Source organism: Somniosus microcephalus, chromosome 20, assembly GCF_052327205.1.
Source record: "Somniosus microcephalus isolate GS21.2 chromosome 20, FLI_Smic_1.0, whole genome shotgun sequence".
NCBI classification, from domain to species: Eukaryota; Metazoa; Chordata; class Chondrichthyes; order Squaliformes; family Somniosidae; genus Somniosus; species Somniosus microcephalus.
The window spans coordinates 74,176,168-74,195,374 of record NC_141006.1 but is presented as its reverse complement, the minus strand read 5'-3'; the positions used below and the strand labels follow the sequence as shown (position 1 = coordinate 74,195,374).

At 45.4% G+C, this 19,207-nt stretch overlaps 1 protein-coding gene across 3 annotated transcripts in view; it reads right to left on the bottom strand.

Moving 5' to 3' along the window:
- Positions 1-18,324, bottom strand: part of LOC147103430 (sestrin-2-like) — a 74,083-nt gene extending 55,759 nt beyond the window's left edge. For 2 of the 3 annotated variants that reach the window (XM_085963012.1, XM_085963013.1), the window contains exons 1-2: positions 18,268-18,311; positions 17,595-17,930 (exon numbers count right to left, since the gene is read on the bottom strand). In XM_085963012.1, the coding sequence (XP_085819138.1) occupies positions 17,595-17,930; positions 18,268-18,297 (366 nt within the window). In that variant the 5' untranslated portion in view covers positions 18,298-18,311. Of the gene's footprint in view, positions 1-17,594; positions 17,931-18,267 lie in introns of all 3 variants that reach the window. The other variant, XM_085963014.1, reaches the window with a different exon arrangement.
- Between the last annotated feature and the right edge of the window lie 883 nt (positions 18,325-19,207).

The window sequence follows — 19,207 nt, the reverse complement described above, 5'->3', positions numbered from 1 at the left end:
ATACAATAATGACCAAAATCTGTTTTAGTTAATTGAGGGATAAATATTGGCCCAGGGCACCGGGGAGAATGCCCCTGCTCTTCAAAATAGTGGCCATAAAAGCTCCCATGCCACAAGAGACCAGACAGCGCCTCAGTTTAACATCTCATAAGAACATAATTAGGAGGAGGATTCAGCCATACGGCCCCTCGAGCCTGCTCCGCCATTCAATAAGATCATGGCTGATCTTACACCTCAACTCCACTTTCCTGCCCGATCTCTTAATTCTTCTAGAGTGCAACAAATCTCAGCCTTGAATATACTCACGACTCAGCATTCACAGCCCTCTGGGGTAGAGAAAATTGAACCCTCCGAGTGAAGAAATTCCTCATCTCGGTCTTAAATGGCCGACCCCTAATGCGGAGACTGTGCCCCCTAGTTCTAGGCTCTCCAGCCAGGGGGAAACAACCTCAGCATCTACCCGGTCAATTCCCCTCAATCTTCTTCCAAAAGACAGCACCTTGGTCAGTGCAGCACTCCCAGTACTACACTGGAGTCTCAGCCTAGATTTTTGTGCTCAGTAAGTCTTTTGAACCCCCAACCTTTGGAGATTCCCACTGGAAAGTTTGTGTGGACAGTTCAACTGTGGTGCCTGCCATGGTTGAATGGCCTGTTTATTTTCAAACATGAAAAATGGCCACTGGAGATAGAGAACTGGCCAGCACCCAAGTTGCCATATCCCACGATTAATCTGGAGATCAGATACTTTTACCACAGGACAACTAATAGGTTACATTACATATAGTATATGCTGAAGGAATAAGCATAGTTCACACAAATAAAAGGCACTAATTTTTTTTTTTTTCAAAAAAAAGACAGTTTCTTTTGCATTCCTATCTAGAATCCTTATTCAGCAGAGTTTATAACAATGAACTACAGACTGAAGTACCCATGCCCTAGTTACATTCGACAAGAATGGGCTGGTTCGCATCAGCTGCAACCAAACCTTCATTACGCAATATTTGTAAATGAAAATAAGAATGACAATTGCAACTAATACAAACCAGCTCCACGCTACTGCCAAACTGGTCAATGTTTAAACAAATACACCTCACAAATTTTTCCTCTCATTATAACAATGAATCCAAAAAAAAACCCTAACTTGTGCCACCTGCATTTCATTCAATGAGTAACAAACTAACGCAATACTCAAGCGCCCTGCATGTGCAGAACTCTGGCATCCAACTCACGCCATCCCAGTGTTTTAAAAAAGTCAGTTTAATTTCCCCATCTACCAGGGCCAAAGAGCAAGCTCCCACAAACAAAGAATGGCCAGAGAATCTGTTTCAGTGATGTTGATTGAGGGATAAATATTGGCCCTAGGACACCAGGGAGAACTCCCCTGCTCTTCTTCAAAATAGTGTCATAGGATCTTTTACATCCACCCGAGCGCAGACAGTGCCTAGGTTTAACTTCTCATCCGAAAGACAGTACCCGAGTGCAGCGCTCCCTCAGTACTGCACTGGAGCGTCAGCCTAGACTGGAGCTCCAGTCGCGAGTGGGACTTGAACCCACAACCTTCTGACTCAACAAGCGAGGGTGCTACCCACTCATTTGCCGATTCATAAACAATAAAAAGGTATACATTGTTTCAGTACTGAACATCGTAGAGCAGAAGGGAAAGTCCAATCAGATGTATTGGAGCAGGACCACACCTGTAGTAGATTAGTTATTCTGGTGTCAGCCCTGGCTCAGTGGTAGCATTCTCACCTCAGGTCAGAAAACCATGCTTTCAGGCCCCACTCCAAGACCTGAGCTAATATTTAATTAATTAGTGTAACTATGGAATTCTGCACTGTTATATAACCATATTTTGGATGAGATGTTCAAACAGGACCTGGCTGCTTCTTCAGTTGGATGTACAAGCTCCCATGGCACTGTTTAAAGTGGAACAGGAGAGCTCCAGCATCAAAGGCAGAATTCACCCCACAACCAACACCAGAACAGGTTACTGACCTTATGGCTTGTGTGCAAGCTGACTGCTGCATTTCCCTACACAAGGGACTACACGGCAAGAGCATTAATGGCTGTAGCGCTTTGGGACGTGAAAGGCCCTATATAAAATGCAAGTTCTTTCCTTCTTACTGAGGTATTCCCGATTGATCACTGGGTCATGCCATCATTTATATTGGCCTAAAAATTTGGGTCAGGGGTTTCCCGCGGGTGCAAGCCCCCGACCTGCACTTACCTTGCGCGCCAGCCGTTGAGCTGTGGGCCCGCGTGGGATTCCGATCCTGGGCCTCCTCCAACTGCCGGCGCGCAGTGCTTGCGTATCCCAGGGGCGCAGTTAGTTCGAAGCGTCCCCTGGGATCACGTGGGCTATGGAGAGCCAATGGTAGCAGGGAATGCTTCATTCATAAGTTTGACAGGAAGACCTGTCAAACCTATAAATACTATAAGCCCCAAAACATCACAATCTTCAAATAAATTTTAAAAATCACTTAAAATAACCAAATTACATGAAATAACTTAAATAATTTAAATTCTTGAAAAAAATTAAATTTTCTAAGGGCTAAAAATAAAACTTACTTTTCTTTAAAGTATTTAAAAATAAACCTGTAGAAAAAGTGTGTTTTAATTTTAATTAATTCACCACTTATCTTGTTAAAAGCAGGCCTTGTGCCTGCTTTTTAAAAAAGTGCAACTCCTGGAGACTTACCCTCCCGGAGAAACCTGCAAAAAAAAGTTTGATGCGCACGCACTGCCTCTTCGACGCACGAGTTTGACCACTGAACCCCTTCTTTCAGGGGAATGGAAGTGCCGGTTTCCCGCACATGCACATGGCATACACAAGACCGGCACTTTTGTTGGGCCTACGCGCGAGTACCCAGTGCATACTCACACGTTGGGACCCGAATTTCTGGGCCATTGTTTTGCGCACCCTTGTTGACTACCTCTCCTCCTCCTCCCCACCCCCAATCATCAATCCTTGAGGATTTGCTCAGATGCATAAGTAAACTAACATTTAGTTCTGTTAATATCTTTGTACTTACTTTTGCCACAAACATTTTTAGGTCCCCTTGTAACCTTCCAATAGGCAAGCATCAAAAGAGGAGTGCCATGGAGAATGTCATTGTTTAACACTGCACTGCAATGGAGAGCCAGCTGATGGTGCAGTGTTGGGATCACCAACAAGCTCAACACTGCCACCAGCAGGAACTTGGAATTATAGCAACCAGCAGCAAGACCGATTCACAAGGAGTAATGGGAAAAAAAATGTTGCTCTCAGCCAAGTTGACTACAAGAGGATTCCAAGTCAGAAAAGGTGAAGCGGACACCCACTGCTGATCGTACCCGGTTAGAAAGCGTGCACATGGCAGACAGGCAGGGTCAGGCTTCATTGTGAATAACCTACCAACACACATTTCACAAATAGCCAATTGGGAGAGCTACATGCATCCTTGAAATCCACCAAGAACCTCCACATTTAGCAAAAAAAGGGAAGAAAATTGGAGGGGGGGGGGGGAAAAAAAAAAAAAAAAAAAAGGGAAAGTTTGTAGATTAAGCAGTAGGGAACAGTGGAGTGTTTTATAGTTCAGTATATTACTTTCCTATTGTACAGGATTTGAAACTTGCAAAAAAAATGTTACAGTCATAAGAGTTAGTTAACCTTCCTGGGAGATTTAACCAGTACGATACTTCTAATTTAATCATACTGGTTAAATCTCCCAGGGAGGTTAGCCATTTTGTGACTAACTTTTTATGCAAGTAATCCACTTATGCCTTCCTTACTTGAAAAACCTGTGTGTCTGGGCCAGTACCTCAATATTCAAGGTAACTTGTAACCAGTCAACACAAAGTATTGTTAGCTCGGAGGGGGGAAAATCAGCTGGCGCTGCAAGTCATTTCATTGACATTGTTACTGTTGTGTATGTACCTTTAAGAGAATAACTGGTCTCAGACTGCAGTACCGGCAGTGACCACCCCTGTATAAAAGGCACTAGTGAGCCTCTTGTTTCAGTTTCACTATTGACTTCCATCAGTAAAGACTTGTTTTGTTCCACTCCTGCTGTCTGTGTCTCAATCATTCACGGACGTAATACTGGCGACGAGCAGATACGAACCTACCTACAGTCTGCACCACCTCCTGGGATCCATTCCTACAGCGAAGTGAGCAGAGGTCGAGGCCAGAAAGGAGAGAGAGGCAGTAGAAACGGGCGTCGACCGTGGGCATCCGCCCGTGTTAGCGGAGTTGAAGATTGCTGGAGAAGCTGTCGGAAGCGGGGCCTGGTTCCAGTTGACGGTGCTTCAGCTAATCAGGCTGGTGGCAGGTAGTGCACGGATCCTTCCTGGGCTGCGGTGGTCGCAAACTCGAGCGGGTGGTTTGCAACGGGGCCGAGCAGCGTTGTCGGGAAGGAGAGGGTGGAGCACACGGCGCAGCCGGTGCTACGAAGCCGGGCTGCGTATAGACCCGAGAAGAGGGAGGCAAGAGTCCCACAGGGTTGTCCCACGACTGGAAAAATAATAAAAAATTAAACGTGCAAGAAACCGCGAGGAGCTGCAGGTTGCAACGGGAACCGCGGAAAGCAGCGCTAGCAACAGCGGGGGAAGAAGGCAAAGCGCGGGAGGCGCCATTTTAGATTTGCAAGATGCCGAAGACTGGCTGTATCACTGCTTTTGATAATACAAGAGGACTGGACCACGTATGTGGAAAGAGTCGAGGTATATTTCAAGGCAAACGAAATAGCTGAGAAAAAGGCATCGATATTGCTAAACTTAATGGGCGCTAGAACGTACGGCCTATTGCGGGACCTGATTACTCCAGCCAAACCGAAGGCGAAGAGTTTTAACGAAATTGTTGCTGTCCTACAGCAACACCTAAACCCTGCACTGCTGTTGATAGCAGAAAGATTTAAATTCCACAGGAGAACTCAGCATAAAGAGAGCAATGCTGAGTACCTTACGGAACTACGCAAGCTATCAAAGCACTGCCAGTTCGGAGCAGGACTGGCAGATACCCTACGGGACAAATTTGTCTGTGGACTCCCGAGTGAAGGAACACAGAAGAAGTTACTCGCAGAAAAAGAGCCGACGCTAGATAAGGCTTTCAGCGTGGCAGTATCGTATGCAGCAGCAGCCAGGGGAGCTGCAGAAATTCAACAAAAACCACAGGAATACAGTGCCCACAAAATGACATGGGGATTTGCAAAATGTTATCGCTGCGGCAGAACTAACCATGACCAGAAGGACTGCTGGTCCAAATACAAAATATGCAGGAAGATGGACACATTGCACGAGTTTGCAGGTCTGGGAAGAAGACCAGCGACAACAAAAAGGCTACTAAGGAACCGTACAAGAAAGTACAAAAGATGACGGACATTAGTTCCGAAGACCAGATGAGCAATAGTGAATCCGGGAACAGGAGACTAAGCTGTCTCAAACTTCACAATGTAATCGCAAAAGAGGATCACCAAACCATTTGGGTCACCCTCGCGATAGCAGGGTCCCAAGTTAAAATGGAATTGGATATAGGATCAGCGCTAACCGTCATGAATCGACGAGACTACGAGAGGCTATTCTCACACATATCCTTGAGAGAGACATCCATTGTCTTGACGACGTATACGGGGCAAAAAGTATACCCCAGAGGAAAAAATAAGGGTGCCTGTCGAATACAACGGCAAGAAAATACGGAAATTGTGTCTCTACATACTGCCAAATGGTGGACCACCGTTATTGGGACGTGAATGGATCAGGAAGATAAACTTAGATTGGCACTCCATTCATGCAATGACGGTGGACGGTAAAAAAGATGAAGACATCACTCCTGGACGGTCAACAATCTTAGCTAACGCCAAAGAGGTATTTCAACAAGAACTGGGCACGCTTAAAGGCGTAACCGCCTCGATAAAAAAAAGAGAATGCAGTTCCCAAGTTTTTCAAAGCAAGACCGGTACCATATGCAATTCGCCCAGCCGTCAAGGCAGAGCTGGAGAATCTGGAGAAGGCAGGTGTGTTGTCTAAGGTCGACTGGAGCGAGTGGGCGACACCCATCGTTCCAGTCATGAAGAAAACATTAAGCAATAAGTCTGGGGAGCCAAGGAAGATTCGCATCTGTGGGGATTTCAAGGTGACGGTGAACCCAGTCCTTCACACAGTACAATATCCTCTTCCAAGGATAGAAGACATCTTCGCCTCACTGTCTGGAGGGAAGCGTTTTACAAAAGTTGACCTAGCACAAGCATATTTGCAGATGGAGGTTGAAGAGTCCTCTAGGAAGTATCTCATGATAAACACACAAAGGTCTTTACCAGTATCATCGATTGGTATTCGGAGTAGCATCGGCTCCGGCGATATGGCAAAGAGCGATGGAACAAGTCCTGCAAGGGATTCCGGGGACTCAGTGCTACTTGGACGACATCCTTGTGACAGGTGAAGATGACAGTGAACACCTTAACCTAGAACAGGTGCTCACTAGACTACAGGAACATGGGCTGCGAGCCAACTGCCCCAAGTGCAAGTTTTTTAAGAAACAGATATCGTATTGTGGCCACATGATTGATGAAGAGGGGTTACGCAAGTCCCCTGACAAAATTGAAGTGGCTGTTAAGGCCCCAGCGCCTGAAAATGTGTCGCAACCGAGGTCATTCCTCGGATTGGTGAATTACTACCATAAGTTTTTGCCGAATTTGTCGACAATTCTGCACCCACTGAACGCCTTGCTACGAACGGGTGTAGCATGGGAATGGAGCAATGATTGTAAGCGGGCTTTTCAGAAGAGTAAGGACTTAATCACTTCAAGGGAAGTATTGGCTCACTACAACCCAGCACTGCTGATCAGACTGGCGTGTGATGCGTCTCCCTACAGCATTGGAGCGGTACTGTCACATAAATCCCTTGATGGTTCAGAGAGGCCAATAGCTTTTGCGTCACGCTCGTTAACGTCTGCCAAGCGTAACTACGCTCAGATTGACAGAGGCACTCAGCCTAGTGTGGGGGGTGAAGAAGTTCAATCACTACCTGCACGGTGAAAAATTTACTCTACTAACCGATCATCAACCTCTTGTCTCCGTATTCAACCCTCAGAAGGGCGTACCGATAATGACAGCACAACGGCTGCAGAGGTGGTCCCTTTTCCTAGGGGCACACCAATATGACATCGAGTACAAAGGAACTAAACAGCATGGGAATGCTGATGGATTGTCACGCCTACCGTTGCCGACGGTGGAAGACGACGACCTTGCAGTGGATCCAATGGAGTTATTCCACTCAACCATAGTCGAATGTCTCCGTGACGAATGCAAACATAGAAAAGGAAACACGTAATGACCTGACACTATCACGGGTCTATGATTTAACGGTGAAGGGATGGCCAGCACATGGCGAACCACTGCTGCCAGCATTCTCGCCGAGAAGAGAACAGCTGTCAGTGTGCAGAGGAACCTTGATGTGTGGATCCAGAGTAGTAATCCCACCTAAGTTGACGGATAGAGTGCTCAATGAGCTTCATGAGGGTCATCTGGGTGGGGTAAAAATGAAGAACTTAGCCAGAGCGTTTGTATGGTGGCCGGGAATCGATAGAGAAATCGAAGAGATGACCAAGAGCTGTGCAGGATGCCAGAAGGTCCAAAACACCCCACCACAAGCTCCTCTGCATCCATGGGAGTGGCCCTCATCTCCATGGCAAAGGGTGCACATTGATTTTGCTGGTCCCTTCATGGACTCGATGTTTTTAATTGCAGTGGATGCACAAAGTGGCCAGAGGTAATAAAAATGTCCTCAACCACCACGGAAAAAACTCAGTTTTACAAACCATATTCGCCAGGAATGGGCTGCCTGAACAGATTTGCTCTGACAATGGACCACAGTTTGTGTCTGAAGAGTTCGAGGTTCTTAAAGAACAATGGCGTTAAGCATTACACATCTGCCCCATATCATCCAGCCACTAATGGATTGGCCGAGAGGTTTGTCCAAACATTCAAGAAGGCTATCAAGGCAATGTGTAATGAAGATATACCCCTACAACACAAGGTGGACAACTTCTTGTTTGCCTACCGGAATGCGACACATGCGGTTACCAACCAAACTCCAGCCATGATGTTCTTCAATCGAAGACTATGATGCCGCTTGGATTTGGTTAAGCCAAACGTCAGAAGAGATGTGGAGAACAGGCAGTTTCAGAATATGAATGAAAGGCCGACCAGGAGTTTTAAGATAGGTCAACCAGTTTTGGCCCAGGACTACCGCACTGAGAAATGGCAGCCAGGAACAATTTGTACACGGCAAGGACCTCATGTATACCATGGACGTTGGAGAGAGCATTGTAAGACACCATGCTGGCCAGATTCTAGTGTCACTGGAAAATGTCAACTCCACACCACGATCTGATACACCTGGTAATGAAATCAACATACCAATTGCAGCTACTGCAGAACCGGTAATATTGGAAGATGAACCAAACAACGACATTGATCCCGACTCAACCTTGCCAGAAGAACCGGATACCCCAGAGGCGTTATCCAGACAGAATCAGGAAGCCTCCTCAAAGACTGAACTTATAATTGCTTAAACTTAACCAGTGTATCTAGCAACCATAATTGTGATTGTAATTAGTTATCATTTAGTTGTTAAATGAATGTTATGTACTGTTTATCTAAAAAGGGGAGGAATTGTTGTGTATGTACCTTTAAGAGAATAACTGGTCTCAGACTGCAGTACCAGCAGTGACCACCCCTGTATAAAAAGGTGCTAGTGAGCCTCTGTTTCAGTTTCACTATTGACTTCCATCAGTAAAGACTTGTTTTGTTCAACTCCTGCTGTCTGTGTCTCAATCATTCATGGACACAATAGTTACCAGTGAAAATTTTACTAATGGTGTGTAAATGTAGCTATACATTTCAGTCCCAAGTATCAGCATTCAGAATATAAAGAGAATTAGGAGCAGGAGTCAGCCACACGGCCCCTCGAGCCTGCTCCGCCATTCAATAAGATCATGGCTGAACCTTAACTCCACTTTCCCGCCCGATCCCCATAGAGTCCAAAAAAACATCTCAGCCGTGAATATACTCCATGGTTCAGCCTCCACAGCCCTCTGGGGCAGAGAATTCCAAAGATTCACAACCCTCAGTGAAGAAATTCCTCCTCATCTCAGTCTTAAATGGCCGACCCCTTATCCTGAGACTGTGCCCCCTAGTTCTAGACTCTCCAGCCAGGGGGGGAAACAACCTCTCAGCATCTACCCTGTCAATCCCCCTCAGAATCTTATGTTTCAATGAGCTCACCTCTCATTCTTCTAAACTGGAGTATAGGCCCCAATCTCTGAACTTTAGCCTCCCTTACTGTAGCAGTACACAACATAGCTAAAAAAGTCGTGTGCAATACTGTCGTTAATATTTTTCAATCTCAAGAGTTGACCAGAATGAGGTGTGCTCAATTCTGCCCTACCCTTGGCAACCATACAAGAGTTATCCAATAACTATTGTATAGTTGCCAGAGGTAGGGGTAATTGAAGTTAGGAGTGGGAACCCAGGCTGTTTTGATCCCTCACATCATATCCAACTGTAACAGGCACACTGCTATACCAATCACGATCAGGTCATTCAATTCAAACTAGAGACTGAACCGGGACATTTCCTTGTTGTACGACTCAGTACCACAGATGGTGCATTAGCCATCAAGTCATCAGCAGAGTTGTACACTACATCTTATGTTCTACAAGAGTGACTACACTTCAAAAGTACTTCATTGGCTGTAAAGCACTTTGGGACATTCTGAAAGGCACTACAGAAATGCAAGTCTTTCTTTCTTGTTTTCAAAATTAGCAGGAGACAGAAATCAATATGAGCCTCCCCCACACTCCAAAAGCAAGTCCCATATCTTTCAAATTCTTAAAACTGATAGACTTTGTTCCACTGCACCTGTAAAAATTAAATTCACTAACGGCTTCAGTTAAGTTGACCATCTGGTTTGGTACAGAGCCACACAGACCAGGAGGCTATTTTCAATGAGGTGCTCCGATGAGATCTATCGGAGCATTGAACTGATGTCAGCCAGGAGAACGGTTGGGGCAGCACAACTGACCTCAATATGCTTGGGCTCCGGAAGAGAGAAACAGCCAAGATTCTTGCTCCCAACTATTGGTGGAAAGTGCAGAGGTGGGGTAGATCATCCAAAGTCATGGCAATGCAGTGCCCTCTACCATCATATAGCCTACTGAGAAATCACAGCTTGGATTAGGTACTGGTGGGCACCAAAGAAATCATACCCCAGCATGAGTCAGCACCTTCAGGACAGGAAAGAGCTGAATGTAACTTGATAATTCTGGCATTTGTTTGGTTTGTCACATTGTCATTTGGAGAACATTTGTATTTCTTACCCGACTATATACATGTACAAGATTTATGTTTGTAACATAAGCCAATTTAGCAAAGACACTGAATCATGTAGGGCTATTGTTCCATGGTTCTAGACAGCTGCTAGTACCTCACCCAAATGGTTATTATTCTCAATAGGGTCAACAACCTATTTGATAAGGAATCACAGCCAAGCCTGATTCGGTCCCCATTCAATGCCCACACAGACTTTCCATCAGATATACCACCTTAGATACCGAGACGGATCATGAACAAGAACCTAGGCAGATATTTCCTCATCCAAGCTGGGAACATTGAGGCCCATTTTACTGTAACTGCCAAGATCAGTTAGCAAACACCCAGGATAAGCCCAGGACCTTTGTGCTCTGTTAAGGGCATTTATTTAAGGTCATAGAATTCTATTGGCTAGTTACATAGGGAAGCAATTTGGAGTTGCATGAAATAGGAGCTAACCAGAATTTAAAAAAAAAAGGGAAATTCTAAATTATTTTAGTAAGGCAAAGGGTACAAACTGAATAATTAGTGTTCATGAATAAAGTTGAATAGATAGGCACATTTCAGTCAGTAAATATTTAGCATTGGAATTAAATTGAGGTTTTGGTAGCAGCAGTGGATTTTTTTTTTTTTTTTATAAACTAAAAAAGGTTATGTCCCATCCCTTGTGGACCTATCTTAATAACATGCAGAGAAACAACAATGGGCAGCTTGACCAGGAATATCAATGATAGCAAGGCATTCCAAATGATTGTCATGCTATTAGCAGAAACATTTCAGAGGTGTGAATATGGAAACCTATTACATGACTGAATATATTCACTTATGGGAATCTGGGCATCACTAGCAAGGCCAGCATTTATTGCCCATCCTTAAAATAACTGGAGACCAACCATGCATGCAGTATACATTCAGAAATCTTTGAACATTTAAAAAGTCAGTTGAAAGAATCATTGGCACAGCATAGGACAATGCCATATTAAAGATCAAACTGGCAGGACCACCAGCCTGCAACCAAGGCACCAAATTAGGACACAAAGGCACACCCAGCAAGGCCAAAATGCCAACACCTGGAGACTGGTGCCAAAGGAGAGTGCTGTCCCACAGACTGGTCAAGCAACAGCCAGACAGTCAGTCAGTCACAGAATCCAATATCCAAGACTCCCATCACCGTCCCTGGGTATGTCCTGTCCCATCAGCAGAACATACTCAACCAAGGTGCAGTGGCCTTGCTCTCAACATTGACCCTGGACCCCATGAATGAGGTTTCTTGCCATTAGGTCAAACATGGGCAAGGAAACCTCCTGCTGATTACCAGCTAATGATCCCTCAGCTGATGAATCAGTACTCCTCCATATTGAACACAACTTTGAGGAAGCACAGAATATACTTTGGGTGGGGGACTTCAACATCCATCACCAAGAGTGGTTCAATAGGACCACTGACCAAGCCCTGAAGGACATGCTGCCAGACTGGGTCTGCAGCAATCTAGTCAGATACATCGGTCCATGACAGTATTGGTATGAGTGACCACTGCACAATCCTGCATCACTCTTGTGTAAATTGGGATAGATTAAGAACATATCTAGTAGCTCAAATCATGACATCCATGAGGCACTGTGGGCCACCAGAAGTGTATTCCACCACAATCTACAATGTCATGGCTTGGCACATCCCTCACTCCTCCATCACCATCAAGCCAGATGACCAGCCCTGGTTCAAAGAGCATGCCGAGAAGATACCTGAACATGAGATGAAAACCTAGTGCATGCTAAACAGTGGAAATGCTATAGACAGAACTCATCAATCCCACAACCAAAAGCTCAGGTCAAAGCTCTACAGTCCTGCCACATCCAGTCAAGAATGGTGGTGGACAATTAAGCAACAGGGGGAGGGAGGCTGCACCATGAATATCCCAAACCTCAGCGATGGTGGAGCCTTCGCCGGTACTCTCCACTTGCCTAGATGAGTGCAGCTGCAACACAAGAAGCTCAACACCATCAAGGGCAAAGCAGTCTGCTTGACTGGCACCCACACCATCTTAAACATGCACTCCTGCCACAGTCATACCGGGGCTACAGTGTGTACTATCTACAGTATGCATCACAGCAACTAACCAAGGCTTCTTCAGAAGCAATGTTCATTACCTAGGAGAGCAGCAAGTACAGGGAAATACCACCACCTCCAAGTTCCCCTCAGAGGTCACACATCATCCCAACTTTGACATTATCACCATTTCTTTGTCGCTAAATCAAAATCCTGGAACTCCCTACCAAAAGTCACGATAGAGTACCTTCACCACATGGACTGCAGCAATGCAAGGCAGCCCACCACCACAAGGGCAATAAATGCCAGCCTCGCTAGTGACACCCATATCTCAAGAAAAAATAAATAAAAAAAATAAAAATAAAAATAAAAAAGCTGCGATGCTCACAATGCCTGGCAGACATCTTCCAATTCCTTTGGAGGCTGCTCCTATTGCCAGATATCAAGTCAACAGCTTCTAGTCCTGCCAACAGAGCCTCCTTGTAGCTGCAAAGACAGTTTACAACTAGGACTTACTGATAGATGAATTTGGAAAAAAGTATTTAGTAGCTACACAATGTGTTTTTTTTTTTTTTTTTTTTTTTTAACGTCCTATAACTGAATGAACATGCATTTATTTTACAATCTCCAGACACCTGAAAGCCCTCCAGCCATTTAAACACTAAGTGTAGTCACTGTTGCAACGTAGGGAAACATGGCAGTCAATTTGCACACAGCAAGGTCCCATAAACAGCAATAAGATAAGTGACCAGATAATCTGTTTTTAAGTGAAGTTGGTTGAGAGCTTCCCTATCCTTCTTTGAATAGTGCCACAGGATCTTTTAAGTCCACCTGAGGAGGGGGGGGGGGGGGGGGGGGGGAAAGACAGACAGGGTCTTGATTTAACATCTCATCTTAAAGACAGCACAGCACTCCCTCAGTCCTGCACTGATGCATCAGACTGGATTATACGTTCAAGTGCTAGAGTGGGGTTGGAGCCCAGGACCTCCTGACTGAGTGCTACCACTGAGCTAGTGCTGACACTACAATAACAAATTGAGTCATAAACCAGCACTGTAAGCAGAGTCCAGCCCAAAAACATCAGTTTGGACATTTTCCTTCTGCTCTACAGGAGGCGGATGGTTTTATTGGACTGAACAGTACAATTTGCCTTTAGTCTTGCATTGTTGACTGAATTGGCAAATAATCTAGAAATAGTTCTCGTCGTCAAGCAGTCTCTGCAGTAATGATCAACCAATGCTGAATGAGGAAATGGCTCAGTGCCTGCTCAATAAATCACTGACCACATTAGCAGCTTATTTCCATCCTCATTGAATATGGATGCCATGAAGGTCAACACATCCCTGCCTGGATGCCATGGCAAGAGTTAGTTGATTCATATGGTCTTGACCAAAACACATCAGAAACCTACACACTCCATTTTGTGACACTAAGACACCAGGATTCGCTGTGTTACAAAATTCCAAACTATCTTGTCAGAACATTACAAAGCCCCCAAGCAGAAATAAAAAATTGCATTTCTGCTCAATAGTGCCATTCTTGTAGGGTATTCTCCTTCAGGGAGATAGGTTAAGATTAAAAACCCAAGCTACCTAGAATGTAGTTCCTGCCTCCGACCATACTTCTTGTGACTTGGTTCAAGTTGCTCATATCTGTATGGCCACAGACATGCACAACATTGATATCATCAATCTTGCTTCCCAGATTATGCAATGGCAACTGGGGACAGCGATCATGACTGGCCTCGACACTTGTGCTTATGATGCTGGATGGGGAGGGCAATGGGAAGAAATCAGTCCTAGTTTCCACTGGCCATTGCTAGTTAGTTAATGACCTTAGCAAGAAAGCGCATGTGTGAAGACAAGACGGAGCTGGGGCGGGGATACCCTTGGTTGTCTATCCTGCCAATACTCAATTACGCACAAAGGATAACTACTTGACTAAGGTACAAAGCGGTTATTGACCAATGAACATTTCCACATAACCATTAGGAGGAAGGGAGAAAAATTGAATAAGGAAACTTGATTATAGAGATACATTTCTAGGGTGAAATGGCAGAATTCCATGATATACCACTGATTGACAAACATGGTCCTCTCCCTTCCCCCTCCAGCCTCCACAATCAATTAAATGAACACCAAGATAATAAAGTATCGACAAAGATCCATTGCTGCAATACCCAGACATGAATAGAAACAAGATATTGGATTATCAAACAGCTTATGGTAAAGCCCAGAATGGGCTGTGGAAAACAGGTCTTAAAAAAATACATTTAGAATCATAGAATGGTTACAGCACAGAAGGCAGCCATTCGGCCCATTGAGCCCATGCCGGCTCTCTGCAAGAGCACTTCAGCTAGTCCCACTCCCCCAATAGCCCTGCAAATATTTTCCTCTGAAGATACTTCTCCAATTCCCTTTTGAAAGCCACGATTGAATCTGCCTCCACCACCCTTTCAGGCAGCGCATTCCAGATCCTAACCACTCGCCGCATAAAAATGTATTTCCTCAGGTCGCCTTTGGTTCTTCTGCCAATCACCTTAAATCTGTGTCCTCTAGTTCTCGGCCCTTCTGCCAATGGGGACAGTTTCTCTATCTACTCTGTCTAGAGACCACATGATTTTGAACACCTCGATCAAATCTCCTCTCAACCTTCTCTGCTAAAGGAGAACCACCCCAGTCTATCCACATAACTGAAGTCCACCATCCCTGAAGCCACTCAAATCTTTTTTGCACCCTCTAAGGCCTTCACATCCTTCCTAAAGTGCAGTGCCCAGAATTGGACAATACTCCAGTTGAGGCCAAACCAGTGTTTTATTTCAATCGAAACATTCATTCTAGCCAAGTTATACATACATTTAAAAAAAAAAAAAAAGAGATGCACAAATACCATTGCCTTTCAGTCATATCTTTATTAGAATGCTTTAGAACACCTGAACGCACCCAAGGAGCAGACATTTTGTATGGCGTGCCCCAATTGAGACACGAGGTTCCACTCCAATGGAGTGGTGGGCATCAGCACGCCTCTGATAATTCTGGAGTTGAATTTGATACACAATATCTGTGCCCATCTACCTTTAGTTAACAGCTAAACAAAACACAACTGAGAATTAATGGACGTTAAAAAAAAAAAAAAAAAAAAAAGTTTAAAAACACTAAATAGATAAAGGCTTTCCCTTTAATAGGATAATAGCTACGAGGATACAAAAGGCCACCAAATGCAAGGTGGTACAATGTTACACCAGCAACTGAATGAACAAACTGTGGTTCTGGGCCAGTCCTCATTTTTGGCCCGACTGGAATTATTTGCTAGTTTCCCTCCACTAGAATAATAAATTATTGAGGGGCCAATGCAACAGAGTCCTTCCCTATCTCAGCTGATAACTTCGTGAACAAGTTGCAGAGAAACCATAGCAGCAGATGCAAGGGTTGCTAGATTCTTGAAAATCCTCCCTAGCTGCCTGGATTGTTCAGGGACAGCATAATCACCAACATTCAATCTGCTGTCATTGTATCACATTGCAATTCAACCTTGCATCTAATTTTAGATTTCTCCCCCCATCCTCCATTACATAGCCAGCTTTTGAACATTTGTACAACTTTCCATCCAACAATTTAATAGGGCACCCCCTTCACACAAGCCCAAAGACTAGTAGCAAACTGTCCATCCAACAATGTAATTAGCAGCAGCCAATTTGTGCACAGCAAGCTCCCACAAACAGCAACATGATAATGACCAAATAATCTGTTTTTATGCTGATTGAGATATAAATATTGGCCCAAGACACCAGGGATAACGCCCATGCTCTTCTTCGAAATAGTGGCCGCGGGATCTTTTACATCCACCGGAGAGCACAGACAGGGCCTCGGTTTAATGCCTCATCTGAAACACGGCACCTCTGACAGTGCAGCGCTCCCTCAGCACTGCACTGGGAGTGTCAGCCTAGATTTATGTGCGCAAGTCACTGGAGTGGGACGTCAACCCACGACCTTCTGACTCAGAGGCGGGAAGCTACCCACTGAGCGACAGCAGACACTGGACCTTTAAAGAGCAGACTGAAAGTTACTAAAAAGAAAAGACTTGCATTTCTATAGCGCCTTTCATGACCAGCAGACGTCTCATAGCGCTTTACAGCCAATGAAGTACTTGAAGTGTAGTCACTGTTGTAGTATTTGTAAAGCATCTTTCTTGCACTACAAGCAACCCTGGTATAACAGAAAATGCTGGAAAAACTCAGCAAGCCAGGGCAGCATCCATAGAGAGAGAAACAGTTAATGTTTCAGGTCGAAGACCCTTCGTCAGAACTGGAAGAAAAGCAGGAAATGGAAAGCAGGTTTAGGGGCTGGGAAAAGGGGGAGGTCAGTAATAGAATAGAAAGCAGGAGAGATTAAGAAACAGATATTCAAGGCGAGTGGTGGTGGTAATGGGGCAGGTTAAGCAACCCTGGTGGTCCATGGAAGATTTGCTCCATATCACAACCTTGCCAGATACAACTTTTAGAAACATCGAAGATAGGAGCAGGAGTAGGAGTAGGCCATTCGGCCCCTCGAGCCTGCTCCGCCATTTAATGAGATCATGGCTGATCATCCAAATTCAGTACCCTGTCCCTGCTTTCTCCCCATATCCCTTGATCCCTTTAGCCTTAAGGTGGAGATGAGGTAGAAGATCAACCATGACCTTATTGAATGGCAGAGCAGGTTCAAAGGGCCAAATAGCCTACTTCTGCTAATAGTGAGTCAGTTAAGTTGACCATCTGGTTTGGTACTGAGCCAGACAGACCAGGAGGCTATTTTCATGTCCGAGGTGCTCCGATGAGATAGAAGATAGGATAGGAGCAGGAGTAGGCCATTTGGCCCTTCGAGCCTGCTCCGCCATTCAATGAGATCATGGCTGATCATCCAAATTCAGTACCCTGTCCCTGCTTTCTCACCATATCCCTTGATCCCTTTAGCCTTAAAAAATATACCCAACTCCTTCTTGAATATATTTAATGAATTGGCCGCTACTGCCTTCTGTGGTAGAGAATTCCACAGGTTCACCACTCTCTGGGTGAAGAAATTCCTCCTCATTCTGTCCTAAATGGCAAAGGAAGGGAGAATTTGTTTGGAGACTCAATGCAAGGACATGCATTAAAACTGCACAGCCAGCGAGAGACACACACACACACAAAACACACAGGAGAGCCAAGGTTTTGCCACTTACCAGCACAGTTTGGAGGACCTGAGCGCTTTTCTCGCGGATGTCTTCAAAGGGGCAGCTTTCCGAGAGCCGGAGGAGAAGCAGCAGCAAGTGACGAACCTCGGCCGGCGGCTCCTGCAGGGCCGGCGGCTCCTGGCCACTGTCCAGCCGGTGCTTATCCAGGCAGCCGTGGACAGCGCAGGCGGAGCCCTCCATCGCCGCCGCCCGGCTCCGCTGCTCCCGGCTCCGCATCAGATCGCTCCACTTGCGGATGTCACAGCAACCCTGGCTCTGTTCCACGGGCGCAGCCCCCTGCCCCAGCGACATTGCGAGTCGCTCAGTCACTGCTTCATCGGCGAACTGCGGCGGAAACATCAACACTTTTGAATTTTGCATTTAGGCTTAAAATGACATTACTTCCCCTTCAGTAGCAGTGCCTGCACCCTTAAACACAACTATAAACACTGCAAATCCTCTAATATGTAAGCACTGTCTACAACAACCAAAGTGCATTAAGACAACATTTAAAAACAATTATATATCTTAAACTTTCCCCACTTGTTTGGAACAAAAACTGCATAAAAACAATTATATATTAAATGCTGCACTAATGTTCCCACTTGTTTTAGAATAAACAACATTTAAAAACAATTATCTATCTGCATCTTCATATAATACGCTTCACTAATTCTCCTACTTTTTTTTGCATTAAACAAAAAGCATTCATTCACCAGAATTATTCAGCCCAGCTGATGCAACTTTGTTTGAGCCTGAATCTAATAAAGCCTGGACGGTCGGTGCTGCGCATGCCCGGCGGGGCGCGGCGCCCGCTGGGAGTTGTAGTTTGCGCCGCCGCCCGGCTCCAGCCTCCGGCCGCCGCGCCGAACTACAGCCCCCGGCGCGCACCGCGCCGCGCTACCTGGCCGCCCCGCCCACCGGCCGCCCGAGCGACCAATCAGCGCCCTTCCGGCAATCAAGGAAGCTGGTGGTTGCGCCCCGCCCCCTTCGCCCCCAGTCTATTTTGCTGGGATTAAAGATAGAGGCAGGTCAGAGCAACCACCCCCTCATCAGACAAAATAAAAGGGATGAGATTGCACAAAAAAATATCTTCTGCACATCCAGTCTGATTGCATTAAATAAGCACAAGCAATCAGTGAGTATTGTGTGCAGTTTTGGTCGCCTTATCTGAGGAAGGATGTTCTTGCCATGGAAGGAGTGCAGCGAAGATTCACCAGACTGATACCTGGGATGGCAGGAATGACGTATGAGGAGAGATTGGGTCGATTAGGCTTATACTCACTGGAGTTTAGAAGAATGAGAGGGGATCTCATTGAAACTTATAAAATTCTAACAGGACTAGACAGACTAGATGCAGGAAGGATGTTCCCAATGGTCGGGGAGTCCAGAACCAGGGGTCACAGTCTAAGGATAAGGGGTAAGCCATTTAGGACAGAGATGAGGAGGAATTTCTTCACCCAGAGAGTGGTGAACCTGTGGAATTCTCTACCACAGAAGGCAGTAGAGGCCAATTCATTAAATATATTCAAGAAGGAGTTAGATATATTTCTTAAGGCTAAAGGGATCAAGGGATATGGGGAGAAGGCAGGGACAGGGTACTGAATTTGGATGATCAGCCA